This window comes from Aythya marila (genome assembly GCF_965140915.1).
Source record: "Aythya marila genome assembly, contig: HAP1_HAP1_SCAFFOLD_154, whole genome shotgun sequence".
Lineage (NCBI taxonomy): Eukaryota > Metazoa > Chordata > Aves > Anseriformes > Anatidae > Aythya > Aythya marila.
In genome coordinates this window covers 1,921,563-1,947,958 of record NW_028137218.1, presented here as the reverse complement: position 1 = coordinate 1,947,958, position 26,396 = coordinate 1,921,563, and the positions used below count along the sequence as shown (strand labels likewise).

At 50.5% G+C, this 26,396-nt stretch overlaps 2 protein-coding genes across 2 annotated transcripts; both read right to left on the bottom strand.

The window, feature by feature from the left end:
• Positions 1–5,123: 5,123 nt before the first annotated feature.
• On the bottom strand, positions 5,124–16,914 carry LOC309891104 (olfactory receptor 14A16-like; the record flags this gene model as incomplete). The annotated part of the gene is made up of 2 exons (XM_082785486.1): positions 5,124–5,782; positions 16,608–16,914. The coding sequence occupies 2 exons, from the start codon at positions 16,912–16,914 to the stop codon at positions 5,124–5,126; spliced, it is 966 nt and encodes a 321-aa protein (XP_082641612.1).
• On the bottom strand, positions 10,658–11,605 carry LOC309891006 (olfactory receptor 6E1-like; the record flags this gene model as incomplete). Its single annotated transcript, XM_082785403.1, has 1 exon — positions 10,658–11,605. One exon carries the CDS (start codon positions 11,603–11,605, stop codon positions 10,658–10,660), a length of 948 nt encoding a protein of 315 aa, XP_082641529.1.
• Positions 16,915–26,396: the final 9,482 nt, after the last annotated feature.

Below are 26,396 nucleotides of genomic sequence, written 5' to 3'. Positions count from 1 at the left end.
TGAGGTTATCTGATTAGGGACATTTTTAGTTGGGGAACCAAGAGAAAAGGGGGAATGCTGGTAAAAGGCCTGTCCTGTGAAGACAGCCTGTGGACTGTTGGGTAGTCTGAAGAAAAGAAGGCTGAAGGGTGACCTCATTGCTCTAAATAACTTCCTTAGGAGGGGAAGTGGAGAGGGGGGTGCCGGTCTCTTCTCCCTGGGAACCAATGGCAGGACATGTGGGAAAGGCACAAAGCTGCACCAGCGGCTGTTCAGACTGGGCATTAGGAAAATATTCTGTACTGTGAGGGTGGTCAAACACCAGAACGGGCTTTCTAGAGACCTGGTTGATGTCCCATGACAGTCAGTGTTCAACAGGCACTTGGATCATAGAAACATAGAATCAAAGAACATTTTGGTGAGGAAGAGATCTTAAAGATCATGCAGTTCTAAGCCCCCTGGCATGGACAGGGATGTCACTCACTAGATCAGGTTACCCAGTGCCTCAGCCAGCCTGGTCTTGAACACCTCCAGGAACAAGGCATCCACACCTTTCTGGGCAACCTCTTCCACTGTCTCACCACCCTCTGATTGAAGAATTTCATAGAATCATAGAATCATAGAATATCCTGAGTTGGAAGGGACCCTTAAGGATCATCAAGTCCAACTCTTGACACCGCACAGGTCTACCCAAAAGTTCAGACCATGTGCCTAAGTGCACAGTCCAATCTCTTCTTAAATTCAGACAGGCTCGGTGCAGGGACCACTTCCCTGGGGAGCCTGTTCCAGTGTGCAACCACCCTCTCTGTGAAGAACTCCCTCCTGACGTCCAGCCTAAATTTCCCCTGCCTCAGCTTAACCCCGTTCCCGCGGGTCCTGTCACTAGTGTTAATGGAGAAAAGGTCTACTGCCTCTCGACACCCCCTTACGAGGAAGTTGTAGACTGTGATGAGGTCTCCCCTCAGCCTCCTCTTCTCCAGGCTGAACAGGCCCAGTGACCTCAGCCGTTCCTCGTATGTCTTCCCCTCCAGGCCTTTCACCATCTTCGTAGCCCTCCTCTGGACACTTTCCAACAGTTTCATGTCCTTTTTATACTGTGGTGCCCAGAACTGCACACAGTACTCGAGGTGAGGCTGCACCAGCGCAGAGTAGAGCGGGACAATCACCTCCCTTGACCTACTAGCGATTATTAGGAGAATTTCCTCCTAACCCGTAATCTAAATGTCCGCTTTTAGTTTGAAACCTTTCCCCCCTCATCCTGTCATTATCTGACTGAGCAAAGAGTCTCTCTCCACCTTTTTATAAGGCCCCTTAAATACTGAAAGGCAACAATGAGGTCCCCCCACAACTGTAGGCAGAAGAGCCCCAGATCTCTCAGCCTTTCTTCATAAAAGAGATGCTGCAGCCCTCTGATCAACTTCATGGCCCTCCTCTGGACCCGCTAACAGGTCAACATCCTTCTTGTCTGGGGGCCCCAGACCTGGACACAGTATTCCAAGAGGGGCCTCACAAGAACAGAGTAGAGGGGGACAATCACCTCCCTCGACCTGATAGCCAGGCCTCTTTTGATGCAGTCCAGGATGCTGCTGGCCTTCTGGCATGCAAGCACACACTGTCAGCGCATGTCAAGCTTGTCATCGGCCTCTGCTCTGCTCAAGGAAGGGGATATGGCGGGTACACACCACGTGCCACCCCATGGTTTTACCTGCATGACCATGGAGAGGACATGAAAAAATGGGATGGCAAATCTACCTTGACCCTAGAAGCACAGGTATGCGAGTTGCAACAAAAACAATGGCCAAAGGGGGGGCCTTCCATATAGCAGAAAATTGCTGCTCCTATTTCCATCCGACAGTCCCTGAGACACACTGACAACTACTAAGAATAGGGCTAGAGGGGCCCTGCTTGCAGCCAGATGGAGGGAAGGTACAATCTTATTTATTGGCCTGTGTGGATTTGATGGCCTGGAATCATAGAAGCATAGAATCATAGAATATTCTGAGTCAGAAGGGACACACAAGGATCATTGAGTCTAACTCCTGGTACCAGACAGGTCCACTCAAAAATTCAGACCATGTGACTAAGTGCACAGTCCAAACACTTCTTAAACTCCGACAGGTTTGGTGCTGTGACTACTTCTCTGGGGAGCCTGTTCCAGTGTGTGTGACAACACCCTTAGTGAAGAACCTCTTCTTGATGTCTAGCTTAAAATCCCCTGCCTCAGCTTGACACCATTTCCGTGGGTCCTATCACTGGTGATTAAGGAGAATAGGTCAGCACCTGCCCCTCCACTCCCACTTGTGAGGAAGTTGTTGACTGTGATGAGATCCCCCCTCAGCTTCCTCTATTCCAGGCTGAACAGGCCAAGTAACCTCAGCCGCTCCTCATACGTCTTCCCCTCTAGGTCCTTCAACATCTTCGTTGCCCTAGCAATGCTGTGCTTGATGCACCTCATGATAAAGTTGGCCCTCCTGGCTGCCAGGGCACACTGCTGGCTCATATTCAGCTTGCTGTTAACCACAACTTCCAGGTCCCTCTCTGTGGGGCTGCTCTCCAGCATCTTGTCCCCCAGTCTGTAAATATAGCCAGGGTTGTCCCATCCCAGGTGCAGGACCTGGCACTTGCTCTTGTTAAACTTCATGCAGTTGGTGATCGCCCAGCTCTCCAGTCTGTCCAGATCTCTCTGCAAGGTATTTCCACCCTCATCAGAGTCAACAACTCCTCCCAGTTCAGTGTCATCAGGAAATTTCCTCAAAACAATTTCTAGTCCTGCATCTAAATCACTTATAAAAACATTGAAGAGGACTGGCCCTAAAATGGAGCCTTGGGGTCCCCACTAGTGACTGTCCACCAACCTGATGTGGCCCCCATTTACCACAACCCTTTGAGCCCTACCCATCAGCCAATTGCTATCCCATTGTATGATGGCTTTATTTAGCTCTATGCTGGACATTCTGTCCAGTAGGATGCTATGGGAAACTGTGTCAAAAGCTTTACTGAAATCCAAAAATGTCAGACACACAAGAGTATAAGGCTCAAGTGGACGCTGGAGCTAAGTGTACTGTAATGCCATCAAACTGTAAAGGGGCAAATCCCATTTGTATTTCTGCACTGACAGGCGGATCCCAACTGGTAACAGTATTGGAGGCTGAAGTGAGTCTAACTGGGAAGGAGTAGCAAAAAGCACCCAGCTGGGACTGGCCTGGAGGCTCTGTACATGCTTGGTGTAAACTACTTCAGGAGAGGGTACTTCCAAGATCCAAAAGGGTTCCGGTGGGCTTTTGGCATGTCTGCCTTGTCAACGGAGGACATTAAACAGCTGTCTGCCTTGACCTGGTCTCTTCCAGGACCCTTCCATTGTGGGTTTGTTGAGGGTTGAAGAACAGCAGGTGCTGATGGTTACCCCAGCGGTGCCTCTGAGGCAGTATCATGCTAACTGAGACTCCCCGATTCCCATCCACATGATGGTTCATCAAGTGTAAAGCCAAGGGGAGAACAGCAAGACTCACTCACCCTTTATTAGTCTCATATGGCCAGTGGACTATCGTGGCCTGAATGAAGTCATGCCACTGCTGAGTGCTGCAGTGTCTGAGATATGACTTCACGGTAGAATTTGAATTTAGGGATTAGCGCAATGGATTTCTTCAAGCATGAGGGATAGCATTTAGGGTAACATCAGGTTCCTAGTTAGAAATATCGCCACTGGCCTAACATGAATATTTTCCCAGTGAGTGTTGAAGCAACAGCAGCCTTACATGAACCCCTCCTAACTCTTCAAAATATTTCTTTTCTGTTAGCCAAACCCCTCTTCTCTCCCCCAAATCTCACACTTTTATTCTCTCAGTTCTTCCCCTGGCCTCCCCAAATGTGTCACCCTGTTGGGGCAGCTTTCTGATGGCCTTTTTGACCTCAGAGCCTCTGCCTCCCTGCTGTTGGCCAGCCAGGGGCTGGGATACAAGTGACCTCACAGCCAGCATCCATAGGGTTACAAGGAGCTGTTGTTTTCAGGAGGCCTCTTCCCAGCACACCCAGGAGCAGCAGGTTAAGGGGATGCCCTGCACAATCCCTCAGGTACTCTGTGGGTGAAGCAGCGCATGCTGCAGAAGGCCTCCCACATGTCCAGACTCACGTTTCCTCATGCAGCCTTTAGTTTCTCCAGGGCATCTTGAAGGAAATGACCACCTCTGTGTGGAAAACTGATTCAAGAACTGAATATATAGTTTAGGAAAATGTTGAGAACTCTGCAGAGAAGGAGTTGGTGTGAAAGTCATGATGACTAGCATTGGTCATATCCATATCCAGTGAACAAGGACCCAGCCCAAACTGCTCTGTGGTTCCCCCATCTCTCCCAGGAGGCCAGCCCAGCTCAGCCCCTCCCCAGCTCTCCACACCTCCATCTCCTCTGTCCAGCCCAGCTCAGCCCAGCAGAACAGTCCAGACTGTGCTTGCCCCAAAGCAGCAAATGGAGAAGTGGATGTCAGTGGCAGTGTCCCTGCTGCTGCAATCTGCAGGACATTGTCCACCCCCAGGCAGCCTGTGGCCCCCCAGGCCAGTCCCTCTCCGAGACACAGCACAGCACCACACTGCTGGCCCTGGGGCTCCTCAGGCAACACAACTGCACACACACAGCACCCTGCTCTGCTCCCAGGACACCCCATGTCCCACACAGCCTTGCCCCACAGCAGCACAGTGAGCAAGCAACAAGAGCAATCAGTCCTCACAGCAACACAAGGGCTCTGAAGAACAACATGGGAAGTGAAAAGGAAAGCAGCTCAGGACAGACCAAGCCCTCGGGCTCCCTGGCAGTGTTGCTGTGCCAGGACTCTTCTCTCCTCCACCTCTGCACAGAGCCAAGAGCCCCCGCAGCTCCATCATAGATCTCTAAGGAAGGATCTCAGTCAAGCAAGTCACTTCAGAGTTCTTTCTTATATTTAAAGATGAAGAGAGCCTGGTTCCTTGTTTACACTAAGCCTTTCAGTCACAAAAGACAGGTAGATGTTTAAATAGCAGGGGAAGAAGAACAAACATTCTTTGCAGAAAAAGCTATTGGAATTGAAGAAAATAAAGAAGAAATACACGCACACAAGCAAATATAAATAAATAAATAAATAAATAAACTGCACCTGCACCTCTAATGAGTTGAATTATGAGTAATATGCAGAAGATAACAAACAGTTTATTCGTTCTGAGAAACATCCAGTCACCAGTTTCCCCAATGAATCCTTCAGCTCCTGATTCCTCATGCTGTAGATGAGGGGGTTCACTGCTGGAGGAACCACTGAGTACAGAACTGCTAGTAAAAGATTCAGGGAGGAGGAGGACATGAAAGGGGGCTTCAGGTAGGCAAAAAAGGTAGTGCTGATAAACAGGAAGACAACAGCCAGGTGAGGGAGGCACGTGGAAAAGGCTTTGTGCCTTCCCTGCTTTGAGGGAATCCTCAGCACAGCCCTGAAGATCTGCACATAGGACAGCACAAGGAAAACAAAACATCCAAATGCTAAAACAGCGCTAACCACAAGAAGCCCAACTTCTCTGAGGTAGGCATCTGAGCAGGAGAGCTTGAGGATCTGGGGAATTTCACAGAAGAACTGGTCCAGGGCATTGCCTTGGCAGAGGGGAAGGGAAAAGGTATTGGCAGTGTGCAGCACAGCATAGAGAAAAGTACTGCCCCAGGCAGCTGCTGCCATGTTGACACAAGTTCTGCTCTCCACTATTGTTCCATAGTGCAGGGGTATGCAGATAGCAATGTAGCGGTCATAGGCCATGATGGTGAGAAGAGAAAACTCTGCTGAGATGAAAAAGACTAACAGAAAGGCTTGGGTAGCACAACCAAAGAAGGAAATGGCCCTGGTGTCCCACAGGGAGTTGGCCATGGCTTTGGGGACAGTGGTGGTAATAGTGCCCAGGTCGATGAGGGCGAGGTTGAGAAGGAAGAAGTACATGGGGGTGTGGAGGTGGTGGTTGCAGGCTACAGCTGTGAGGATGAGGCCGTTGCCCAGGAGGACAGCCAGGTAGATGCCCAAGAAGAGCCCAAAGTGCAGGAGCTGCAGCTCCCATGTGCCCCCTAATGCCATGAGGAGGAATTCTTTGGGAAAGCTGCTGTTTGACATATGCCGCCACTGGGACCTGTGCATGGATGAAAAGACAATGACAAGTTAGTCAGATGTCACTGAACAAAACCCATTCCTTCCCTCACATAAATCACCATTCTCTCAGCTTGCATTTCAGCTATGGAAGTGACACTGCACGGCAGGTTCTCTTAGCCTCATTATGGTGTATCACAGTGCAGGACACAGGCTTCTCTCCTGTTCTGGAGGTCCAGATGAGGAAGAGGTGGCTCATTCCCTAAAACCCCTGAGGGCAGATGCTGTGCTGGGTGGCAGAGAAGAGCAGGGAGTTGATGCAGAGAAGGTGCCTGCACTGCAGGCCTGGCAGGGAGTACCTGAATCCCCCTTCCCTTGGCATTTCAGGCAGCAGCTCCTTCTCCCTCCCTGCCCAGGTCTCTGCTGCCTGGAGCTGTCCCTGCTGGCAGCTCCTTCCCTGTCCCCACATCTCCTCCCTGCCATTGCTCACAGACCCTATCACACCTGCTGTGTGCTCAACTCTCCCCTGCAGACACCCCCTGTCTCAGGGCACTTTACAGGGACATCTCCCTATTTTAGGTGGCTAAGAAGCAGCTCTGACCTGTCCTGAGAGCCCTGCAGTGCTGGAAAGTGAAAGAAGAGACCCTAGAGAGTGCCTTCCATTCAGGTAATGCAGGACTTGGTCTTCCCTTTCAAGAATCAAACCCAGAGATGTACTGTTGCTCTTGTGGAGATATGAGCAGCCTGTCCCAGGCAGAAGCCTCCTGCCAACAGCAGGACCCTGCCTGCTGCAGAGTGCACCTTCCACCCACAGCTTCTCCCCGCAGTGTCCTGGGCAGCTACCTGCACAGGCTGAGTGCTGAGACTGGCAGGCAGCAGAGGCCCTGCCCCGGCACACAGCCCCTGGGGAACAGCAGGGACCCTGCTCTGCACCACAGCCCTGGACACCCCTGCCCGCACCCCTGCATCTGGTCCCACAAGAAGGAACACTCATGTCCTGTCCCTCTGACTGTATGGACAAGTAATCCCTGCTCTGGAACTTGTCGTTCTCCTCTAATCCAAAGAAACTCTGAGAGTCCTCCTGAGAGTTCCCATAGGCTGCAGGATTTGCCAGCAAATCTGGAGATGGCACCAGGAACAACAGCTGTGTTGCCCTGAAGCCAGAGACTTACCCTGTTCAGGGCTGTGAAGATTTCTCCTGCAGAGAGCTCTCAGCTTCCCCCCTTCACACTGCCTTTAACATCTCCCTCCCTTCTCTCAGCCACCCTTGTCCCCTGCAGGCAGTGTCCCCAGCCCTGCTGCGCTGTGCAGAGGAGCTGCTCCTGGGCAGAGCTGTCTCTCTGCAGTGCTGCCCTCTTGCCAGGAGCTCCCCTTGGTCCCAGGAGCCCGGCCCAGCTCAGCAGCACAGGGAGCTCTTGACAAGTCCCTGAGCCTCCAGTGGAATAGACAGGACACTTACTGCCAGCAGTGTCTTTTCCCCTATTTCAAAATAAATATTTGACACGAGATTCATCTTTTCTTGTTCCGTTATGAGACCGGAGAGCCACAAGGTGACAGGCAGGCTGCATTCCATCTCTTCTAAGCACTTATTAATATTCAGAGGGAGGAAACATTTTCACAGATATCCCTCTGTCTACATAACCTACATAACCAATTGCTGGGCTGCAGGATCACCATATCATAGAACTCTTTGGGTATGAAGGGACCTTCAAGACCAGCAACCTGTTCCAGTGACTCACCATCATTTGTGTGAATAAAGGAGGCAGTGAAGGGAAGCAGACCTGGTCAGTCACACTGAATGGTGAGAGCATGGGACAGAGAGAAAATGTTTATTCCAGTGAGGTTATCTGATTAGGGACATTTTTAGATGGGGAACCAAGAGAAAAGGGGGAATGCTGGTAAAAGGCCTGTCCTGTGAAGACAGCCTGTGGACTGCTAGTTAGTCTGAAGAAAAGAAGGCTGAAGGGCGACCTCATTGCTCTAAATAACTTCCTCAGGAGGGGAAGTGGAGAGAGGGGGTGCCGGTCTCTTCTCCCTGGGAACCAATGGCAGGACATGTGGGAAAGGCACAAAGCTGCACCAGGGGCTGTTCAGACTGGGCATTAGGAAAATATTCTGTACTGTGAGGGTGGTCAAGCACTGGAACGGGCTTTCTAGAGACCTGGTTGATGTCCCATGACAGTCAGTGTTCAACAGGCACTTGGATCATAGAAACATAGAATCAAAGAACATCTTGGTGAGGAAGAGACATTAAAGATCATCCAGTTCCAAGCCTCCTGCCATGGGCAGGGATGTCACTCACTAGATCAGGTTACCCAGTGCCTCAGCCAGCCTGGTCCTGAACACCTCCAGGAACAAGGCATCCACACCTTTCTAGGCAACCTCTTCCATAGTCTCACCACCCCCTGAGTGAAGAATTTCCTCTTAACCTGTAATATAAATCACCTCTTTTAGTTTGAAATCTTTCCCCCTTCATCCTGTCATTATCTGACTGAGCAAAGAGTCTCTCTCCACCTTTTTATAAGGCCCCTTAAATACCGAAAGGCAACAATGAGGTCCCCACACAACTGTAGGCAGAAGAGCCCCAGATCTCTCAGCCTTTCTTCATAAAGAGATACTGCAGCCCTCTGATCAACTTCATGGCCCTCCTCTGGACCTGCTAACAGGTCAACATCCTTCTTGTCTGGGGGCCCCAGACCTGGACACAGTATTCCAAGAGGGGCCTCACAAGAACAGAGTAGAGGGGGACAATCACCTCCCTCGACCTGATAGCCAGGCCTCTTTTGATGCAGCCCAGGATGCTGATGGCCTTCTGGCCTGCAAGCACACACTGTCAGCGCGTGTCAAGCTTGTCATCGGCCTCTGCTCTGCTCAAGGAAGGGGATATGGCGGGTACACACCATGTGCCACCCCATGGTTTTACCTGGATGACCATGGAGAGGACATGAAAGAATGGGATTGGTAATCTGCCTTGACCTTAGAGGCATGGGTATGTGAGTTGCAAAGAAAAATAATGGCCAAAGGGGTACCTTCTGAGAAGATTGCTGCTCCCATTGCCATCACAGTCCCTGAGACACACTGACAACTACTAAGAATAGGGCTAGAGGGGCCCTGCTTGCAGCCAGATGGAGGGAAGGGACAATCATGTTTATTGGCCTGTGTGGATTTGATGGCCTGGAATCATAGAATCATAGAATATCCCAAGTTGGAAGGGACACACAAAGATCATCCACCAACAGTTTCATGTCCTTTTTGCACTGTGGTGCTCAGAACTGCACATAGTACTCGAGGTGAGGTCGCACCAGCATAGAGCAGAGTGGGACAATCACTTCCCTCGACTGACTAGCAAAGCCATCCTTGATGCACCCCAGGATACAGTTGGCCCTCCTGGCTGTCAGGGCACACTGCAGGCTCATATTCTGCTTGCTATCAACCACAACCCCTTATGCCTTTCCATTCCTGTCAGCCTTGCCATATCTATGTTGTATACAGGGATGGTTTTGTGCTCAGCAGGCACACAGCTCTGTTCAACAGAGAGACCCCTCCAGCAGCCTGAGGGAACTGAGGTGGCTGCAGCTCTCTGCCCCTCAGTCCAAGCTGAGATGGGCAGAGTGTGCACTCTCGGGAGGCTCACACACAAGCCCACATACACAACACATAGGCATCAATACATGGCAGGACACAGGTGAATGCAGGCAGGCACACTCAGCATTCACACAACCACAAACAGCAGGAGAAGTCTTATCCTGATCCCCTCTCTGGCTGAGTAGGAAGGAGGCCTGACAGTTGGAAATATAAAGCGGTAGTGTGTGCATGTGCATGTTTGTGTGTCCAAGGTAGATATGCCAGCAGCTGGGATCAGACACTCAGCCTGCCCAGGACAAGTTCCTGGCTCCCAGTCTCCCCAGCTGAAGTCACTGGGACATATGAGCCCCCATGGCTGCAGCCCCACTGTAGCTGCTGGCACACATCATCCCAATCTCACACACACACACATTTAAGTCCACTGAGTCCATACACTGCCATGTCTCCTGTTGCTGACTACATGGGCACTCTGATGCCCTGGTTCTAGTCCAGCTGCTGCACTTACCCCTGTGTATAACCATCAGGTGACCTACAGCCCTTGGCAGTAATCCCCTTAGTCCAAATGGTGATGTGAAGAGCTGCTGCCAGTGATGCATCTGGATGGGTTTCCTGCCTGGACACTGGGCTGACAGCCCTTCCACAGTAGCCCTGGAAGGAGCTGGGACAGGATTTTGTTTCTTCACGAGCCTGTGACTTAGGTTCCCACTTGCCAATGTGCTCTGTGCTCTCCTGGGCTCATGGAGATGGGCTTTTGTTGAGCTGAGGGCTCTCCTGTGATGGGCCTGGAAGCAGCCAGGGCAGGGCATGAACTGAATTACTCATCCTGACATCATTTCCTTGGGCCTTCATTTTGTGTGCAGATGTGCTTCTTATCACACAGCCTAACGCAATCCAGCAAGAACATAAACCTCTGGAGACTTCTGCATGTGGAGGTCACATGTATATGATGGTGGTATTACATAAGATATGACAGCAGAGAACTCAAATTACTTTTCAGAAATGCATCATGATTAGGGGAAAAGCTGTGCTGTTGCACGGGCCATGGCTTCCTTCAGGGCCAGCATCACGGCCTTGTTTCTAAGACTGTAGATGAATGGGTTTAAGAATGGGTACAGGACAGTGTTCAGCAAAGCTACAATGCTGTTGGTCTCCAAAGAAACGTGATCTGAGGTGGGTGTGTAGAGAGCTATGCAGCTTCCATAGGCAATGGCCAAGGTGGTGAGATGGGAAGAGCACGTAGCAAAAGCTTTTCTCCTCGCAGAGGCTGTTGGCATTTGTAGAATACAGAAAAATATGCTTGTGTAAGATGCCAGAGTTAGACACAAGGAAGACAGCATGATAAACAATATGAAAACTGATTCTGTTTTCCAAAGCAGGGTGACATCAGAGCAAGACAGTTGGAATAAAGGGGTGTTGTCACAAAAAAAATGCTGGATGTTCTTCAAACCACAGAAAGTGAGCTTGGAGAGCAGCACCAAGTGGTAACTCAAGAATGTGAAGCCCATGACCCAAACAGCAGCAACCAGCTGGATGCAGAGCTGATGCTTCATGATGGCAGCATAACGCAAAGGCTGGCAGATGGCAACATAACGGTCAAAGGACATGACAACAAGGAGAACAAACTCTGCAGCACCCAGGGCAAAATAGAAGGAGGACTGGGCAAAGCATCCACCTACTGAGATAGTTCTCCTGCCAGAGCTCAGAATTACCAACAGTTTGGTGCTTGTGGAAGACGTAAACCAGATTTCCAGGAATGCCAGATTGCCAATGAAATAGTACATGGGGGTTTGCAGGCGGCTATCCATACACACCAGGAAAATGATGGCTGCATTCCCCATCACCGTTGTCAGGTACATGAGTAGAAGGACCATGCAGAAAAATAGCTGTAGCCTTTGATCAAGCCCTGAGAAGCCTGTGAGGATGAATTCAGAAATGACAGTTCCATTGCCTACTCCCATGCCCAATTTCCATTCATCCTGCTGAGGCAAGAACATGGCAAAACCAAGTAAAATAATTTCATGGTCTGGATGCAAGGTTATCTCCTTCCTTCTCTCTTTCCTTGCTTGCAGGCTTCCTATAAAACAGAGAGAGAAGGAGATTCTGTTGGACCTTCCTTACACTCTGCCTTTTCCATTTCATATATCATGCAGAGTCCTACAGGAATTTCTTGTCTTCTTTCCAACTTTGTCCATCAGCCACAAATTATTCTTTCTCAAGAGCACAGGACCAATAAGGGGTTGTTAGCGATTGCACCCTGTTCCCGGGAAGGTCCTCATTTACTCAGAACAATTGCAAACACCCATTGTAACAATGTTTCGAAAGGAAATCTCATCTTCTGCACAAATATTTTCTATTTTGTAGATTCTAAACCATGAATTCAAATATGTATATTGGAAGTTATTCTCTCTCCTCTTCAGTACTTGCCTTTTTGGACTACCAGCAGCTGAGGATCCCCTGGTTTATTTCAGGACAAAGAAATTTCAGGTCTCTCTTTTGTAATGCTGTGATTTCTTCTTTGTCATCTTCCCTTATTTCTTTAGGAAAGAAGAAAAATGGGGACCAAGTGTAGCTTGCCTTTTTTAGTACTGTAAAGTAAGGCCAAAATTCATTATGGTCCCACCAGGTCCGTAGAAACATCTATCACAATCTCATCTGACTTCTTTCTGCACTGAAAAGCAGATATATCCAGAATTGGTCTTCGTTCTTACTATCAGACATTCTCAACTAAATGCCTTGCTTTTCTGAGAGGTGGAAAAATCTTGTCCTCTTCAAAAGCTTAAGGATAGTCCTTGTAGTACAAAGAGGAAGTGCCTAAAAAAAGCAAAGTGCCAAGTACTACTGTGTAGGCTTATATTTCAGTTGACTAAAAGTCACATCCTTCAGGTTGAGCTATTTGACTTACTCCCATCCCGTCAATGCTGAGAGAGAGAAGAGCATCTGAAAGAGATCCCTCACCTTTATTTTGCATGGCAGTTCTAGGCTGGGACGACCCAGACACAAGCACTTTCTCTTGTTTCATTGATTGTTGGGGAAGCCTCAGGAGAACAAGTTCTCACAGGCACCAGGAGTGAAGAAGGTTAAACTCATTACTCAAGTCTCTGATGACTGTAGTAAATTACTCTCTTCTGTAAATCAAAGTACTCCTCTAACAGGAAAATAAACAAAACTAAAACAAAAACCACAAGAGAAACTTGTTCAGCAAAGACAGACATTTTCTCCTTCACCTTTCCCTATGTGTTTAGACATAGAAAGGATCAGAGCAGATGACTGCAAAAAGTGACCACCTCAAAACACAAGGGTGGGGGAGGAGATGATGGGTTTGAAGCAGTGAAGTAGTTTCTCCATGGGCTGTGTTGTCCCCTCAGGACCTGTCCCAGGGCAGAATGGGTGCACTTAGGCAGGAAAATGGAAAGCTCAGAAGCGGGGAGTTTTAAGGACTTTTAAGCATGGGGTTTGGGCTGGTCTTAGACCCCAAGTGCCCTGCCTTGCTCTTTGCCTCTAGACTGGCAAAGAGGAATCTGTGCACTGGCTTCATCTGGAAAACTTGTTGAGATTAACCCATTAGCTGTAATAGTTTTAGCAGAAGCTCAAGCCCAGTCACCAACAGCAATATGTTGTGGTTTAGCCCTGATGATCAGCTAAGCACTGAGGGGATCTGATCCAAGACTTTTTCCCATGCAATGAGGAAAAATAAGAATGGGAGGCAGTGACGGGAAACAAGTCTGGTCAGTCACGTTAATCATAAGATCACAAAAACATAGAAAGATTTGGTTTCCAAGGCACTTTAAAGATCAACCAGTTCTAACTGCCCTGCCATAGGCAGGGGCACCTTCCACCAGACCAGGTTGCTCAAAGCCCCATTAAGCCTGGCCTTGAATACTTCCAGGGATGGGGCACCCACAGCTCCTTTGGTCAACCTGTTATAGTGCCTCATCACCCTGAAAAATCAATTTTTTTCTGAATATCCAATCTAAAACTACCCTCTTTTAGTTTAAAAGCTACCTCTGTTCTGAATGGAAATGCAGGACGGGGAGAGCCAGTGGGCACAGTTGTTTGTGCTGGTGCTGCTAAGGACAAGAGATATAAACCCCAACTTGTCTCAGGAGCCTCACATTGAAATGTAGGTGCATGGGGTTCACATCCAAGCCTGATACATGAACTCCTCATTCTGGTGGAGATGGTCAAGGAAGAGGAACACTGTTTTGCAAGCACCCAGCAAAGAAGTGCACATCATCTGTCCAAGTACATGTCTTTTCTACCTCCTGCAGCTATTGAAATGGGGGACAGTTGCCTTAAAGGCCTATGTCATGCTTTTCTGATCCATGCAGAATTTTCAGATACCCAAAGGCATCAGAAATGGCCCCAGATACCAATGTCCAAGTTATTCCACCTGTTTTTATTCACAGACTCTCATCTGCATGGTATCTCTCCTCCAGCTGGACCCCTCTCTTCACATCTAATTCCTTTTCCAAGGAGCCCCCAGTGGGCTGTATCAGCTTAGTACTTCGGCAACTTGGTTGGCCATGTTGCACCTGAGCTATTGCTCATGGTGGGGGTTAAGAGAATTTCCTTTCCTCTTCTTGTCTCACACCTGTCTTTCTCATCTGGAAGACATCTCAGCTGATGAGCTACAGGCCTCAGGAAAAATTTTGTCTCTCTGTGAAACTCCAGAGAAATATCCTCATCAATCAAAGTATTCATCAAGCAAGGATCAGTGTGGGTTGTGTTTGCTGGAAGTTGAGAAGCAGAGAGTCCTGGAATTGTGATCTCTGGTGGGCTAAAGCAGTCCTGTGTTCCAGTTTTCCTCTGTGCTGAGGAAGGATGCTGCCAGCTGGAACTGAGCAAACCAGAACCTTGGTAAGGAAGTTTCTGAGACATGGGGCAGAGAAAGGAGTAAAAGTTTTATTTAATCATCCCTGAGTTTTGAAGGCACTTGATTTGATTAAGGTTCTCATTAAAAGTGCTGTTTATATATATATATATTTTTGTGTGAGGATATTGTTTGATATGTTCCAACAAAGATGTATGATGTTTTTCAATATACAAGAAAAACATGGTAATATATACATTATGTATACTCCTTGATGTTAGAATAAGGACTGGATATATAATTAAAAGCATAGATATGTTTATATACCTAAAGGTTTTCCTTAGTTTTATTCCATTCTTTAATGTTCCTTACCAGAAAAGGGAAGGGCTACTGGTGTCATCTACCTGGATGTCTATGAGGCTTTTGAAATGATCTCTCACAACTTTTTCGCTACTGAACTGGAGGAATATGGGCTTGATGGATTGACTGTTAGATGGAGAAAAGAATTAGTTAGATGGCCTCATCCAAAAAGTTGATACTCCTTGTGAGTCTATGGGCAGAGGTCCTGCCCCTCATGGCATAGTCAGTCAGCAGAAACAGAGCTCCTGGAAGAGAACTGCAGTTCACTGCAGTTCTCTGCAGTGCCCCCCTTGGGCAGTGGGGAATGGATGTCCCTGTGCTCCCCACAAGTTGTCCGCAAGCTGTTGGTGCTGCCTTGCAGAGCAAATAGGCTGTGGTGCTGTGGGGTGAATCTGCATGGCTGTGCTAGTCAAGGTGGGAAGCAGACTCAGCCAGGTCCAGATCACTGAGCTGGACCCTGTGAATTCCAGGTTCCTTGTGAATACCTGGCTTTAGTTCTTTCACTGTGGCTGAGCCCACAGTGGGAGATCTCTCACTTTCAGAGGGGCTGCAGTCAGTGCTCATGCCATGCTCCGCTGACCCTGGAGGTACCCTGGGCTCTGCAGGCAGCTCCAGATTCCCCTCCTGAAGGACATCATCTACAGGTCAGACGTGGGAACGGCCCTGGCTATGTAACGCAGTGACCATTTGCTGTCTCTGCTGTGAGCAGACACCCATGGGTGAGTCTTAAACCTAGCCCTTGGTCTCTGACAGGTCACAATGCAACAATGAGCCATTACCTCCAGAACAGAAGCAGGAACAGACTTTTGTAGGGAGCAATGATTTGGGCCTATTCTTGACGCTTGTTAGGCAAAGAAATCCCAGCCTTCAGGCATTTCATTGTGGTAATTCCGTTTTATTACAGGGGTGCTAGAAGAGAATATTGCTTAACTCACAGGGTTAGATGCACATTTATACAGCCTCCATATGGGACAGAACAGGTTCATTCATTCACTGCACTGATGAGAATCCTGGTATTTATGCAGGAACACAAGAAACCCAGGTAGCAAAACTGACAATGAGAAAAAAAATAAGTATCTATATAGCCACCTGCTAAAGACAACCAAAATATAAGTCTGGAAGTTGATGTACTGGCATTCATGATTGGAGAGTGAAGGGATCTTTATGAGTATTGAAAAACATCCCCCAAATCAATTTCCTAACAGCATCCTTGAGCTCCTTGTTCCTCATGCTGTAGATGAGGGGGTTCACTGCTGGAGGCACCACTGAGTACAGAACTGCCAGCAAAAGATTCAGGGATGAGGAAGAAATGGAGCGGGGCTTCAGGTAGGCAAACATGACAGTGCTGATGAACAGGGAGACCACAGTGAGGTGAGGGAGGCATGTGGAAAAGGCCTTGTGCTGGCCCTGCTCTGAGGGCATCCTCAGAACAGTCCTGAGGATCTGCACATAGGACAGCACAAGGAAAACAAAACATCCAATACCTGAACAGAAGCAAAACATTATGAACCCAAGTTCTCTGAGGTAGGCATCTGAACAGGAGAGCTTAAGGATCTGGGGAAGTTCACAGAAGAACTGGTCCAGGGCATTACCTTGGCAGAATGAAAGGGAAAATGTATTGGCAGTGTGCACCAAAGCACTGAGAACACCAGCACCCCAGACAACAACTGCCATGTTGACACAAGTTCTGCTGGCCATTACGGTCATATAGTGCAGGGGCTGGCAGATGGCAACGTAGCGGTCATAGGCCATGATGGTGAGAAGGTAAAACTCTGCTGTGACAAAGAAAACAAACATAAAGACTTGGGTAGCACATCCCAAGTAGGAAACGTCCTTGGTGTCCCAGAGGGAGTTGGCCATGGCTTTGGGAACAGTGGTGGTAATAGTGCCCAGGTCAAGGAGGGCGAGGTTGAGGAGGAAGAAGTACATGGGGGTGTGGAGGCGGTGGTCGCAGGCTACAGTTGTGAGGATGAGGCCGTTGCCCAGGACGGCAGCCAGGTAGATGCCCAGAAAGAGCGCGAAGTGCAGGAGCTGCAGCTCCCGTGTGTCTGCGAATGGCAGCAGGAGGAACTCAGTGGGGAAGCTGCTGTTGGACATTTGCTACCTCTGGCCATGTGGACCTGTAGATGGAGGAAGAGACAGAGACAAGTTAGAGAGATTTCTCTGAGCCTCATTCACACAAGTCACCATTCCCTGAGCTGAATGAGGAATGAATCCACTCATCCTCCAACCCTTCCAACTGAATGACGGTGTGCCTGACTGTTTCAAATGGACCTTGGGCACCTTGTTCACAAGAAGACACCCTCAGGGCAGGGCCCCAGCAGTCAATGTCAGAATAGAATCTTACACCCACCTGCACCCCAGACAAAGAGTATAGGAGAATCACAGACAGGTGAACAAATAATAAAGAATACAACAATGCTCCAATCTGCTGACAAAGGAAAATGTAGATGGGCATGCAGGGAAGCCTTCACATTACCAAGCTTGCATGCCACCTATGGAAGTGACACTGCGGGGCAGGTACTCTCAGCCTTATTGTTGTCTATCACCTTGCAGGACACAGGCTCCTCTCCTCTTCTGGATGTCCAGCTGAGGAGAAGGTGGCTCAATCATAAAGAGCAGGGAGTTGCTGCAGAGAAAGTGCCTGCACTGCGGACCTGGCAGGGACTGTCTGAATCCTCCTTCCCTTGGTGTTTTGGGCAGCAGCTCCCTCTCCTTCCCTGCCTTGGTCTCTGCTGCCTGGAGCTGTCCCTGCTGGCAGCTGCTTCCCTGTCCCCACATCTCCTCCCTGCCATTGATTCCAGACCCTGTCCAACCCATTTTTGTGCTCGGCTCTGCCCTGCAGACACCTCCTGTCCCAGGGCACTTTTCAGGGACAACTCCCCATATTGTGTGGCTAAGGAACAGGTCTGACCTAACAGGAGGTAACTAGAACAGTTGACTCAGTGACTTCATAATAATGTAAAAATAAATTCCCATCTCGTACTGCCATCCAGCAAAGCAAGAGGAGAAATCACAAAGCACAAAATCATTCTCTTCAAGTATTCCTTGCTCTGATGTCTCAGTTGAAGATTCCCCTCTGACATGGACTGGAGGTGCTGTAGAGCTCTGGGCAGCAGCAGGAACCTGCCCTGCCCTGTCCTGCTGGGGGGGTTCCTAACACCCACAAATTCTCACTGCTGTGCCCTGGGAAGTTCCCTGGGCATGCTGAGTGCTGAGCCTGGCAGGCAGCAGAGGCCCTGCCCTGACACACAGCCCCTGGGGCACAGCAGGGACCCTGCTCTGCACCACAGACCTGGGCTCCCCTGACTGCACCCTGGCTGCACAGGCTGCAGCTGGCCCCATGAGAAGGAACCCTCATATCCTGTCCCTCTGACATCTGTGTCTGGTAAGCCCTGCTCTGAACCATGTCATTCATACAGTAGAGATAGTAGAAAGTCCTCCTGAAAGATCCCATAGGATGTGGGATTTGCCAGCAAATCTGGAGATGACACCAGGAACAACAGCTGTGTTGCCCTGCAGCCACAGACTTACCCGGTTCAGGGCTGTGAAGATTTCTCCTGCAGTGAGCTCTCAGCATCCCCCCTCCACACTGCCTTTAACATCTCCCTCCCTTCTCTCAGCCGCCCTTGTCCCTTGTCCCCTGCAGGCAGTGCCCCCAGCCCTGCTGGTGCACTGTGCAGAGGAGCTGCTCCTGGGCAGAGCTGTCTCTCTGCAGTGCTGCCCGCTTGCCAGGAGCTCCCGTTGGGCTCAGGAGTCCAGCTCATCAGCACAGGGAGGTCTTGACAAGTCCCTGGGCCTCCAAGTTAATCAACTTTGAAACTGATTGAAGCAATTACTGGTGTTTGTTCCCTCCGCTGGGAAGGAAACTTATTTCCAGTGCTGTCATTTCTCATACAGAAAACTATTAGGTCCAAGTCCATACAGAAAACTAAAGGTCCAAACTATTAGGACTTTTCCATGTCCTGTTTTTAGGCAGGGCACCCAGACAAGGACAGGAAGAGATCTGCCTTCCCCCTGCTGAGGGAAGTGTTTCATCTGAATCCAGCAAGGCAGCTCCTTTTTTGTTTTCAGTCCAGAGGCTAGAGGGAGGTTAGATGCCTCTCTCATGACTCATGGAATTCCACAGGAGTTTCCTCGTGCAGTGGTTTAGATGGGCGCACACCAGACATCTGCATGTCAGCTGCGTGTCTCAGCTCCCAGCACACTGAATGGAGGTGGAGGGCAGGAGGGAGCTGTTCAGATGCAGATCCCTGGTGACATTGGAGGTGCCAGAGTGACATTTGAGTGACATTTTTGGTGTCAGATTTCTCTGGGTCATAAACAGAGGTGACATGAGGAAACTGCTACCAGCTGTAGCCCAATGGCAAAGAAGTAGAGGCAGGATCTATTCAACCTCTAAAGACTTCATTGCTCCCAAATCCATTTAGATATGAAATGTAGATGTGAAATATGCCAATATAAGTATGTTTGGGAGATACAGTATCTCCATTTAAGTTATTGGGAGGACATGCATTTTTGGAAATATCTATATAAATTTATATTTGCATAGAGGGAGTGTCCTCATCTTGCTGGGACATGTCCCAGACCTATGAAAAAAATCATGAGACAATCTACAAAATTCTGAAAATGAAGACTTCTTACACATCGTGAAGAACAACAACGCAACATGTTTTTATTTATTTCACAGAATTACTGAATGGTTGAAGGGCCCTCCAGAGATCATCTATTCCAACGCCCCTGCTCCAGCAGGCTCACCTACAGCATGTGTGGTGGTTTTACCGTGCTGGGCAGCTAAACCCCACAACCGCTCTCTCACTCCCCCTCCTTTAGATGAGGAGGGGGAGAAGTAAAGCAAAGAACAACTCATGGGTTGAGATAAGGATAATTTAATTAAAGGGAAATAATAATAATAAAGAAAGATTATTATGAACTAAACAATTTAACTAAGGGGAAATAAAAAGGGAAAGGGGAAAAGGGAGGGGAAAAAGGGAAAAAATAAAAAGAAGGGAGGAAAACAAACAAACAAAATAAATGAAGGCTATATGGAAGTGCAGAGGAAAGAAATTACTCTCTACTTCCCACAAATAAGCGATGGTTGACCACGTCCTTGAAGCAAGGCCTCAACGCACGCAGCCGGTGTTCGAGAGGAGGACCGACATTTTCACAACAAGAGCCCACCCCTCCCCTCTTCTTCCTGTTTCCACCTTTTATTGCTGAGTGTGACATCATATGGTATGGAATATCCCTTTGATTGGTTTAGGTCAGCTGACCAGGTGATTTTTCTCTCCTCACTTTTTGCCCACCCCCTAGGAGGGTTAGAGAAAGGCCCAATGCTGTGCCACTGCTGCTCAGCAGTAGACACAACACTGGTGTGATAACACTGCTGTTCCAGCTACAAGTACAGAGTACGGCACTGTATGGGCTGCTGCCGGGAAAGTTAACATTCCAGCCAGACCCAGTACATCTGGCTGGAAAAGAGATGCATCAAATGAAGAGGCACCTCCCTGAGACCACAGGCTGCCCCAACTTCTGTGCCCGAGGGTCTCCAGCAACTCACCAAGGCTGTCAGTGTCCCGCCGTCCTCATACAGCATACACACCCATCCTAGCCTGATCGTGTGACCTTCCTGCTTACTGTGGACACTGGTGGGTGTGGGTTGGTGCGATCTTACCTGCCCTGAAGAGTGTTGGCAGCTCTTCCTTACAACTGACATCTCAAGGGGAAAGCGGCCAGGATTGTGCCGTGGTCTGGTCCAATCGCCGTGTGATTCTGGGTGAAAGAGTATAAGCACCAAACAGAGCAGCATCCCTCTGTGAACACGGGCAGCCCCTGCCTCTGTGCCCGAGTGTCTCCAGCAACTCACTGAGGCTGTCATTGTTCCATCATCCTGATACAGAAGACACTACTGTCCTACCCCGATCATGTCAGCTTCCTGCTTGCTGTTATGGGCTGGTGGGTGTGGGTTTGGGCGTTCTTACCTGTCCTGGAGAGCGCTGGATGTTCCTCCCAGCTGACTTCTCAAGGGGAGAGTTGCCACGATTGTGCCATCATCTGCTTCCCATTGCTGTGTGCGTCTGGCTTTAATTAGAGACAGAACAAATGGATCAGCATTCACGTGTGACCAGGGGCTGACCCTGCCTCTGTGCCCAACAACCTCGAGCGTCTCACCACGTCAATCCCGTCATCCTGATGGAGCGGTCACTCCCGTCCTGGTCCGAGCGTGTCACTGTCCTGCTTGCAAAGACACTGTGCTGGAGTGTGGGTTGGGGCGAAATTACCTGTCCTGGAGATCATTGACACCTTTTCCAGCTGACTTCTCAATGCGAGAGAGTCCTGGAGTGTGCCATGGCTTCTCAAGAGGAGAGCGGCCAGGTAGTGCCATCGTTTTTTTCCATCGCTGTGTGATTCTGGCTGCAAAAGAGAAGCACCAACCGAAAAAGCATCCCTATGTGAACACTGGCAGCCCCTGCCTCTCTGCTCAAGAGTACCTAGCGACTCACCGAGGCTGTCCGTGTCCCGTTGTCCTCATGGAGCGGTCATTGCCATCCTGGCCTGAGTATGTAACCATCCTGCTTGCTCTTACAGCCTGCTGGGCATAGCTTGGGGTGATCTTTCCTGTCCTGGAGAGCGCTGGAAGTTCCTTCCAGCTGACTTCTCAAGGGGAGAAATATCAGGATTGTGCCGTGGTCTGGAGTCAATTCTGTGTGTGTCTGCCTTCAATAAGAGAAGGAAAAAGAGGAGCACCATCCCTCCATGACCACGGGCAGCCTCTGCTTGTCTGCCTGAGGCTCTACCGTGAATCACGGAGGCTGTCCGTGTTCTGTCATCCTCGTGCAGCAGTCACTCCCATCTTACCCCGATCGTGTCTCCGTCCTCCTTGCTGTTAGAACCTGGTGTGTGTGGTTTGGGGCAATCTTACCTGTCCTGGAGAGCGTTGGCAGCTCTTCCTTATAGCTGACTTTGCAAAGGGAGACAGGCAAGGTTGTGCTGTGGTCTGGTCTCATCACTGTGCATTTCTGGCTAAAAGAGAAGCACCATGAGACAGAGCAGCATCCCTCTGTGAACATGGGCAGCCCCTGCCTCTATGCCCAAGGGTCTCTAGTGACTCACCGAGGCCGTCCTTGTCCAATCGTCCTCATTGAGCGGTCACTGTCCTCCTGGCCCGAGTGTGTCACCTTCCTGCTTGCTCATACATGCACGTGGGTGTGGGTTGGGGCGATCTTACCTGTCCTGGAGAGCGTTGGCAGCTCTTCCTCCCAGATGAGTCTTCGAGGGCAGAGAGGCCAGAAGTTTGCCGTGGTCTAGTCTCGTTGCTGTGTGTGTCTAGCTGAAAGAGAAGAGGCACCAAACGGAGCAGCACCTCCCTGTGACCACGGGCATCCCCTGCCTCTCTGCTCAAGATTATCTAGTGACTCACCGAGGCTGTCTGTGTCCCGACTTCCTGATGAAGCATTCACTGCCATCCTGCCCCAATTCTGTCAGCTTCATGCTTGCTGTGCACCATCAGGGGTGAGGGTTGGGGCGATCTTACCTGTCCTGGAGAGCACTGGTAGCCCTTCCTTCCAGCTGATTTCTCAAGGGGAGAGTGGCCACGAGTGTGCTGTGGTTTGCTCCCATCGCTGTGTGAATCTGGCTGCAAAAGGAGAACCACAAAACAGAGTGGCATCCCCCTGAGAGCACAGGCTACCCCTACTTCTGTGCCCGAGGGTCTCCAGCGACTCACCAAGGTTGTCATTGTTCCATCATCCTGATACAGCGGCCACTCCTATCCTACCCTGATCACGTCACCGTCCTGCGTACTAATAGAACCTGGTGGGTGTGCGTTAGGGCAATCTTACCTGTCCTGGAGAGCGTTGGCATCTCTTCCTCCCAGATGAGTGCTCAAGGTCAGAGAGGCCAGAAGTTTGCCGTGGTCCGGTCTCATCGCTAGGGATGTTTCTGTCTGAAAGAGGAAAAGCACCAAACGGAGCAGCATCCCCCTGTAACCATGGGCAGTGCTTGCCTGAGTGCCCAAGGGTCTCTAGCAACTCACCGAGGCTGTCCGTGTCCCATCATGCTCATGCAGCGGTCACTCCCGTCCTAACCCGATCATTTCACTGTCCTGCTTGCAGTTAGTACCTGGTGGGTGTGCGTTAGGGCGATCTTACCTGTCCTGGAGAGAGTTGGCAGCTCTTTCATCCAGCTGATTGCTCAAGGGCAGAGAGGCGAGGCTTGTGCCGTTTCTAGCTGAAATAGGAAAAACACCAAACAGAGCAGCAACCCCGTGTGACCGTGGGCATCCCCTGCCTCTCTGCTCAAGGGTATCTAGCGTCTCACCGATGCTGTCCGTGTCCCGTCATCCTCATGGAGTGCTCACTGCCATACAGGCCCGAGAGTGTCACCATCCTGCTTGCTTTTACAGCCTGCTGGGTGTGGATTGGGGAGCTCTTACCTGTCCTGGAGAGTGCTGGAAGTTCCATCCAGCTGACTTCTCAAGGGGAAAGAGGCCAGGACTGTGCCGTGGTCTCATCCCATCGCTGTGTGTGTCTGGCTTTAATATCAGAAAGAACAAACGGAGCAGCACCCCCGTGTGACCACAGGATGACCCTGCCTCTGTGCCCGAGGTTTTCGAGCATCTCACCAAGTCTGACCACCTCCCATCATCCTGCGGGAGTGCTCACTGCCATCCTGGACCAATCGAATCATATTCCTGTTTGCTGTGGACCTTGGTGAGTGTGGTTTGGGGTGATCTTACCTCTCCTGAAGAGCATAGCAAGTTCTTCCTTCCAGCTGAGTTCTCAATGGCAGAGAAGCCAGGACTGTGCCGTGGTCTGGAGTCAATTCTCTGTGTGTCTGGCTTTAATAAGAGAAGGAAAAAGAGGAGCAGCATCCCTCCATGACCACGGGCAGCCCCTGCCTCTCTGCCTGAGGCTCTACTGCGACTCACCGAGGCTGTCCGTGTCCTGTCATCCTCATGCAGCGTTTACTGCCCTCCTGACCCGAGCGCGTCACCGTCCTGCTTGCTGTTAGAACCTGGTGGGTGTGGGTTAGGGCAACCTTACCTGTCCTGGAGAGCGTTTGCACCTCTTCTGTCCAGCTGAGTGCTCGAGGGCAGAGAGGCCAGGATTGTGCCGTTTCTGGCTGAAAGAGGAAAAGCACCAAACGGAGCAGCAATGCCCAGCATGCTGGGAATTGGTTGGGGAGATCTTAACTGTCCCAGAGAGCGCTGGAAGTTCCTTCCAGCTGACTTCTCAAGGGCAGAGAGGCCAGGATTGTGCCGTGGTCTGGAGTCTTTTCTGTGCGTGTCTGGCGGATAGAGAAGAAGCACAAAACAAAGCAGCAACCCCCTGTGACCATGGGCAGCCCCTGCCTCTCTGCTCAAGTGTATCTAGTGACTCACCAATGCTGTCTGTGTTCCGTCATGCTCATGGAGCGGTCACTCCTGTCCTGACCCGATCGTGTCACCGTCCTGCTTGCAGTTAGAGCCTGGTGCGTGTGGGTTTGGGCGATCTTACCTGTCCTGGAGAGCGCTGGAAGATCCTTCCAGCTGACTTCTCAAGGGGAGAGTGGCCAGGATTGTGCCTTGGTCTGGTCCAATTGCCGTGTGTGTCTGGCTTTAATAGCAGACAGAACAAACGGAGCAGCATCCCCTTGTGACTGGGCGCTGACCCTGCCTTTGTGCCCCACAACCTCGAGTGTCTCACCACGTCAATCAGTCTCACGTCATCCTGATGGAGCAGTCACTCCCGTCCTGGCCCAAGCGTGTCACTGTCCTGCTTGCAAAGAGACCATGCTGGGGTATGGGTTGGGGAAATCTTACCTGTCCTGGAGATTGTTGACACCTTTTCTAGCTGACTTCTCAATGCCAGACAGTCCAGGAGTGTGCCATGGCTTCATTCCAGCACTGTCAGTGTCTCCAGCTCTAATAGAGGAGGCGACAAACCGAGCAGCCACCCCCTCTCAGCACTGGAAGCCATTCCTTCCTCCTTGCACGAGGCTCTCCCAGCCTCACACCAAGGCTGTCCATCTCCCATCTTCCTGATGTCCAGGAGACGTTCGCTGTAGCTTAAATGTGTCATATTCCCACTTAGCGTGGTGACACCGTGGTGGGGAATGGCTTGGGACTGTCTTACCTGTGCTGTAGATTGTTGGCATCTTTTCTGGCTGAGTTCTCAAAGCGAGAGAGGCCAGCAGTGTGCCGTAGCCTGGTCTCATTGCTAGGTATGTTTCTGTCTGAAAGAGGAAAAGCACCAAACGGAGCAGCTTCCCCCTGTGACCATGGGCAGCGCTTGCCTGAGTGTCCAAGTGTCTCTGGCGACTCACCAAGGCTGTCTGTGTCCCATCATCCTGATCCAGCGGTCACTCATGTCCTGACCCAATCCTGTTACCATCCTGCTTGCAGTTAGAGCCTGGCGGGTGTGGGCTGGGGCGATTTTACCTGTCCTGGAGAGCATTGGGAGCTCTTCCTTACACCCGACTTCTCAAGGGGAGAGTGGCAAGGATTATACCATTGTCTGGTTCCATCGCTGTGCATTTCTGGCTGAAAGAGAAGCACCACGAGACAGAGCAGCATCCCTCTCTGAACATGAGCATCCCCTGCCTCTGTGCCCGAGTGTCTCTAGCAACTCACCAATGCCGTCCCTGTCCCATCGTCCTCATTGAGTGGTCACTGCATTCCTGGTCCGACCGTGACACCATACTGGGGAATGGCTTGGGGCTGTCTTATCTGTCCTGTAGAGCGATGGCATCTTTTCTGGCTGAGTTCTCAAAGCGAGAGAGGCCAGCAGTGTGCCATGGTCCGGTCTCATGGCTAGGTGTGTTTCTGTCTGAAAGAGGAAAAGCTCCAAACTGAGCCGCATCCCCCGTAACCATGGGCAGCGCTTGCCTGAGTGCCCAAGGGTCTCCAGCGATTCACGAAGGATGTCCGTGTCCCGTCATCCTCATGCAGCGGTCACGCCTGTCCTAACCCAATCATTTCACCGTCCTGCTTGCTGTTAGAGCCTGGCGGGTGTGGGTTGGGGTGATCTTACCTTTCCTGGAGAGCATTGGCAGCTCTTCCTTCCAGCTGAGTGCTCGAGGGCAGAGAGGCCAGAAGTTTGCCGTGCTCTTGTCTCGTCACAGTGTGTGTCTGGCTGAAAGAGAAGCAGCACCAAACAGAGCAGCAACCCCCTGTGGCCATGGGCAGCCCCTGCGTCTCTGCTCAAGAGTATCTAGCGACTCACCGAGGCTGTCAGTGTCCCGTCGTCCTCATGGAGAGGTCATTGCCATCCTGGCCCAAGCGTGTCACCATCCTGCTTGCTCTTACAGCCTGCTGGGCGTAGGCTGGGGCGATCATACCTGTCCTGGAGAGGGTTGGCAGCTCTTATCCCAGCTGATTTCTCAAGGGGAGAGCGGCAAGGAGTGTGCTGTGTTTTTATGCCATCGCTGTGTGATTCTGGCTGAAAGAGAAGAAGCCCCAAACACAGAAGCATCCCTCTCTAAGCACGGGAAGCCCCTGCCTCTGTGCCCGAGGGTCTCCAGTGAGTCACCGAGGCTGTCGGTGTCCCGTCAACCTGATGGAGCAGTCACTCCCGTCCTAACCAGATCGTTTCACCGTC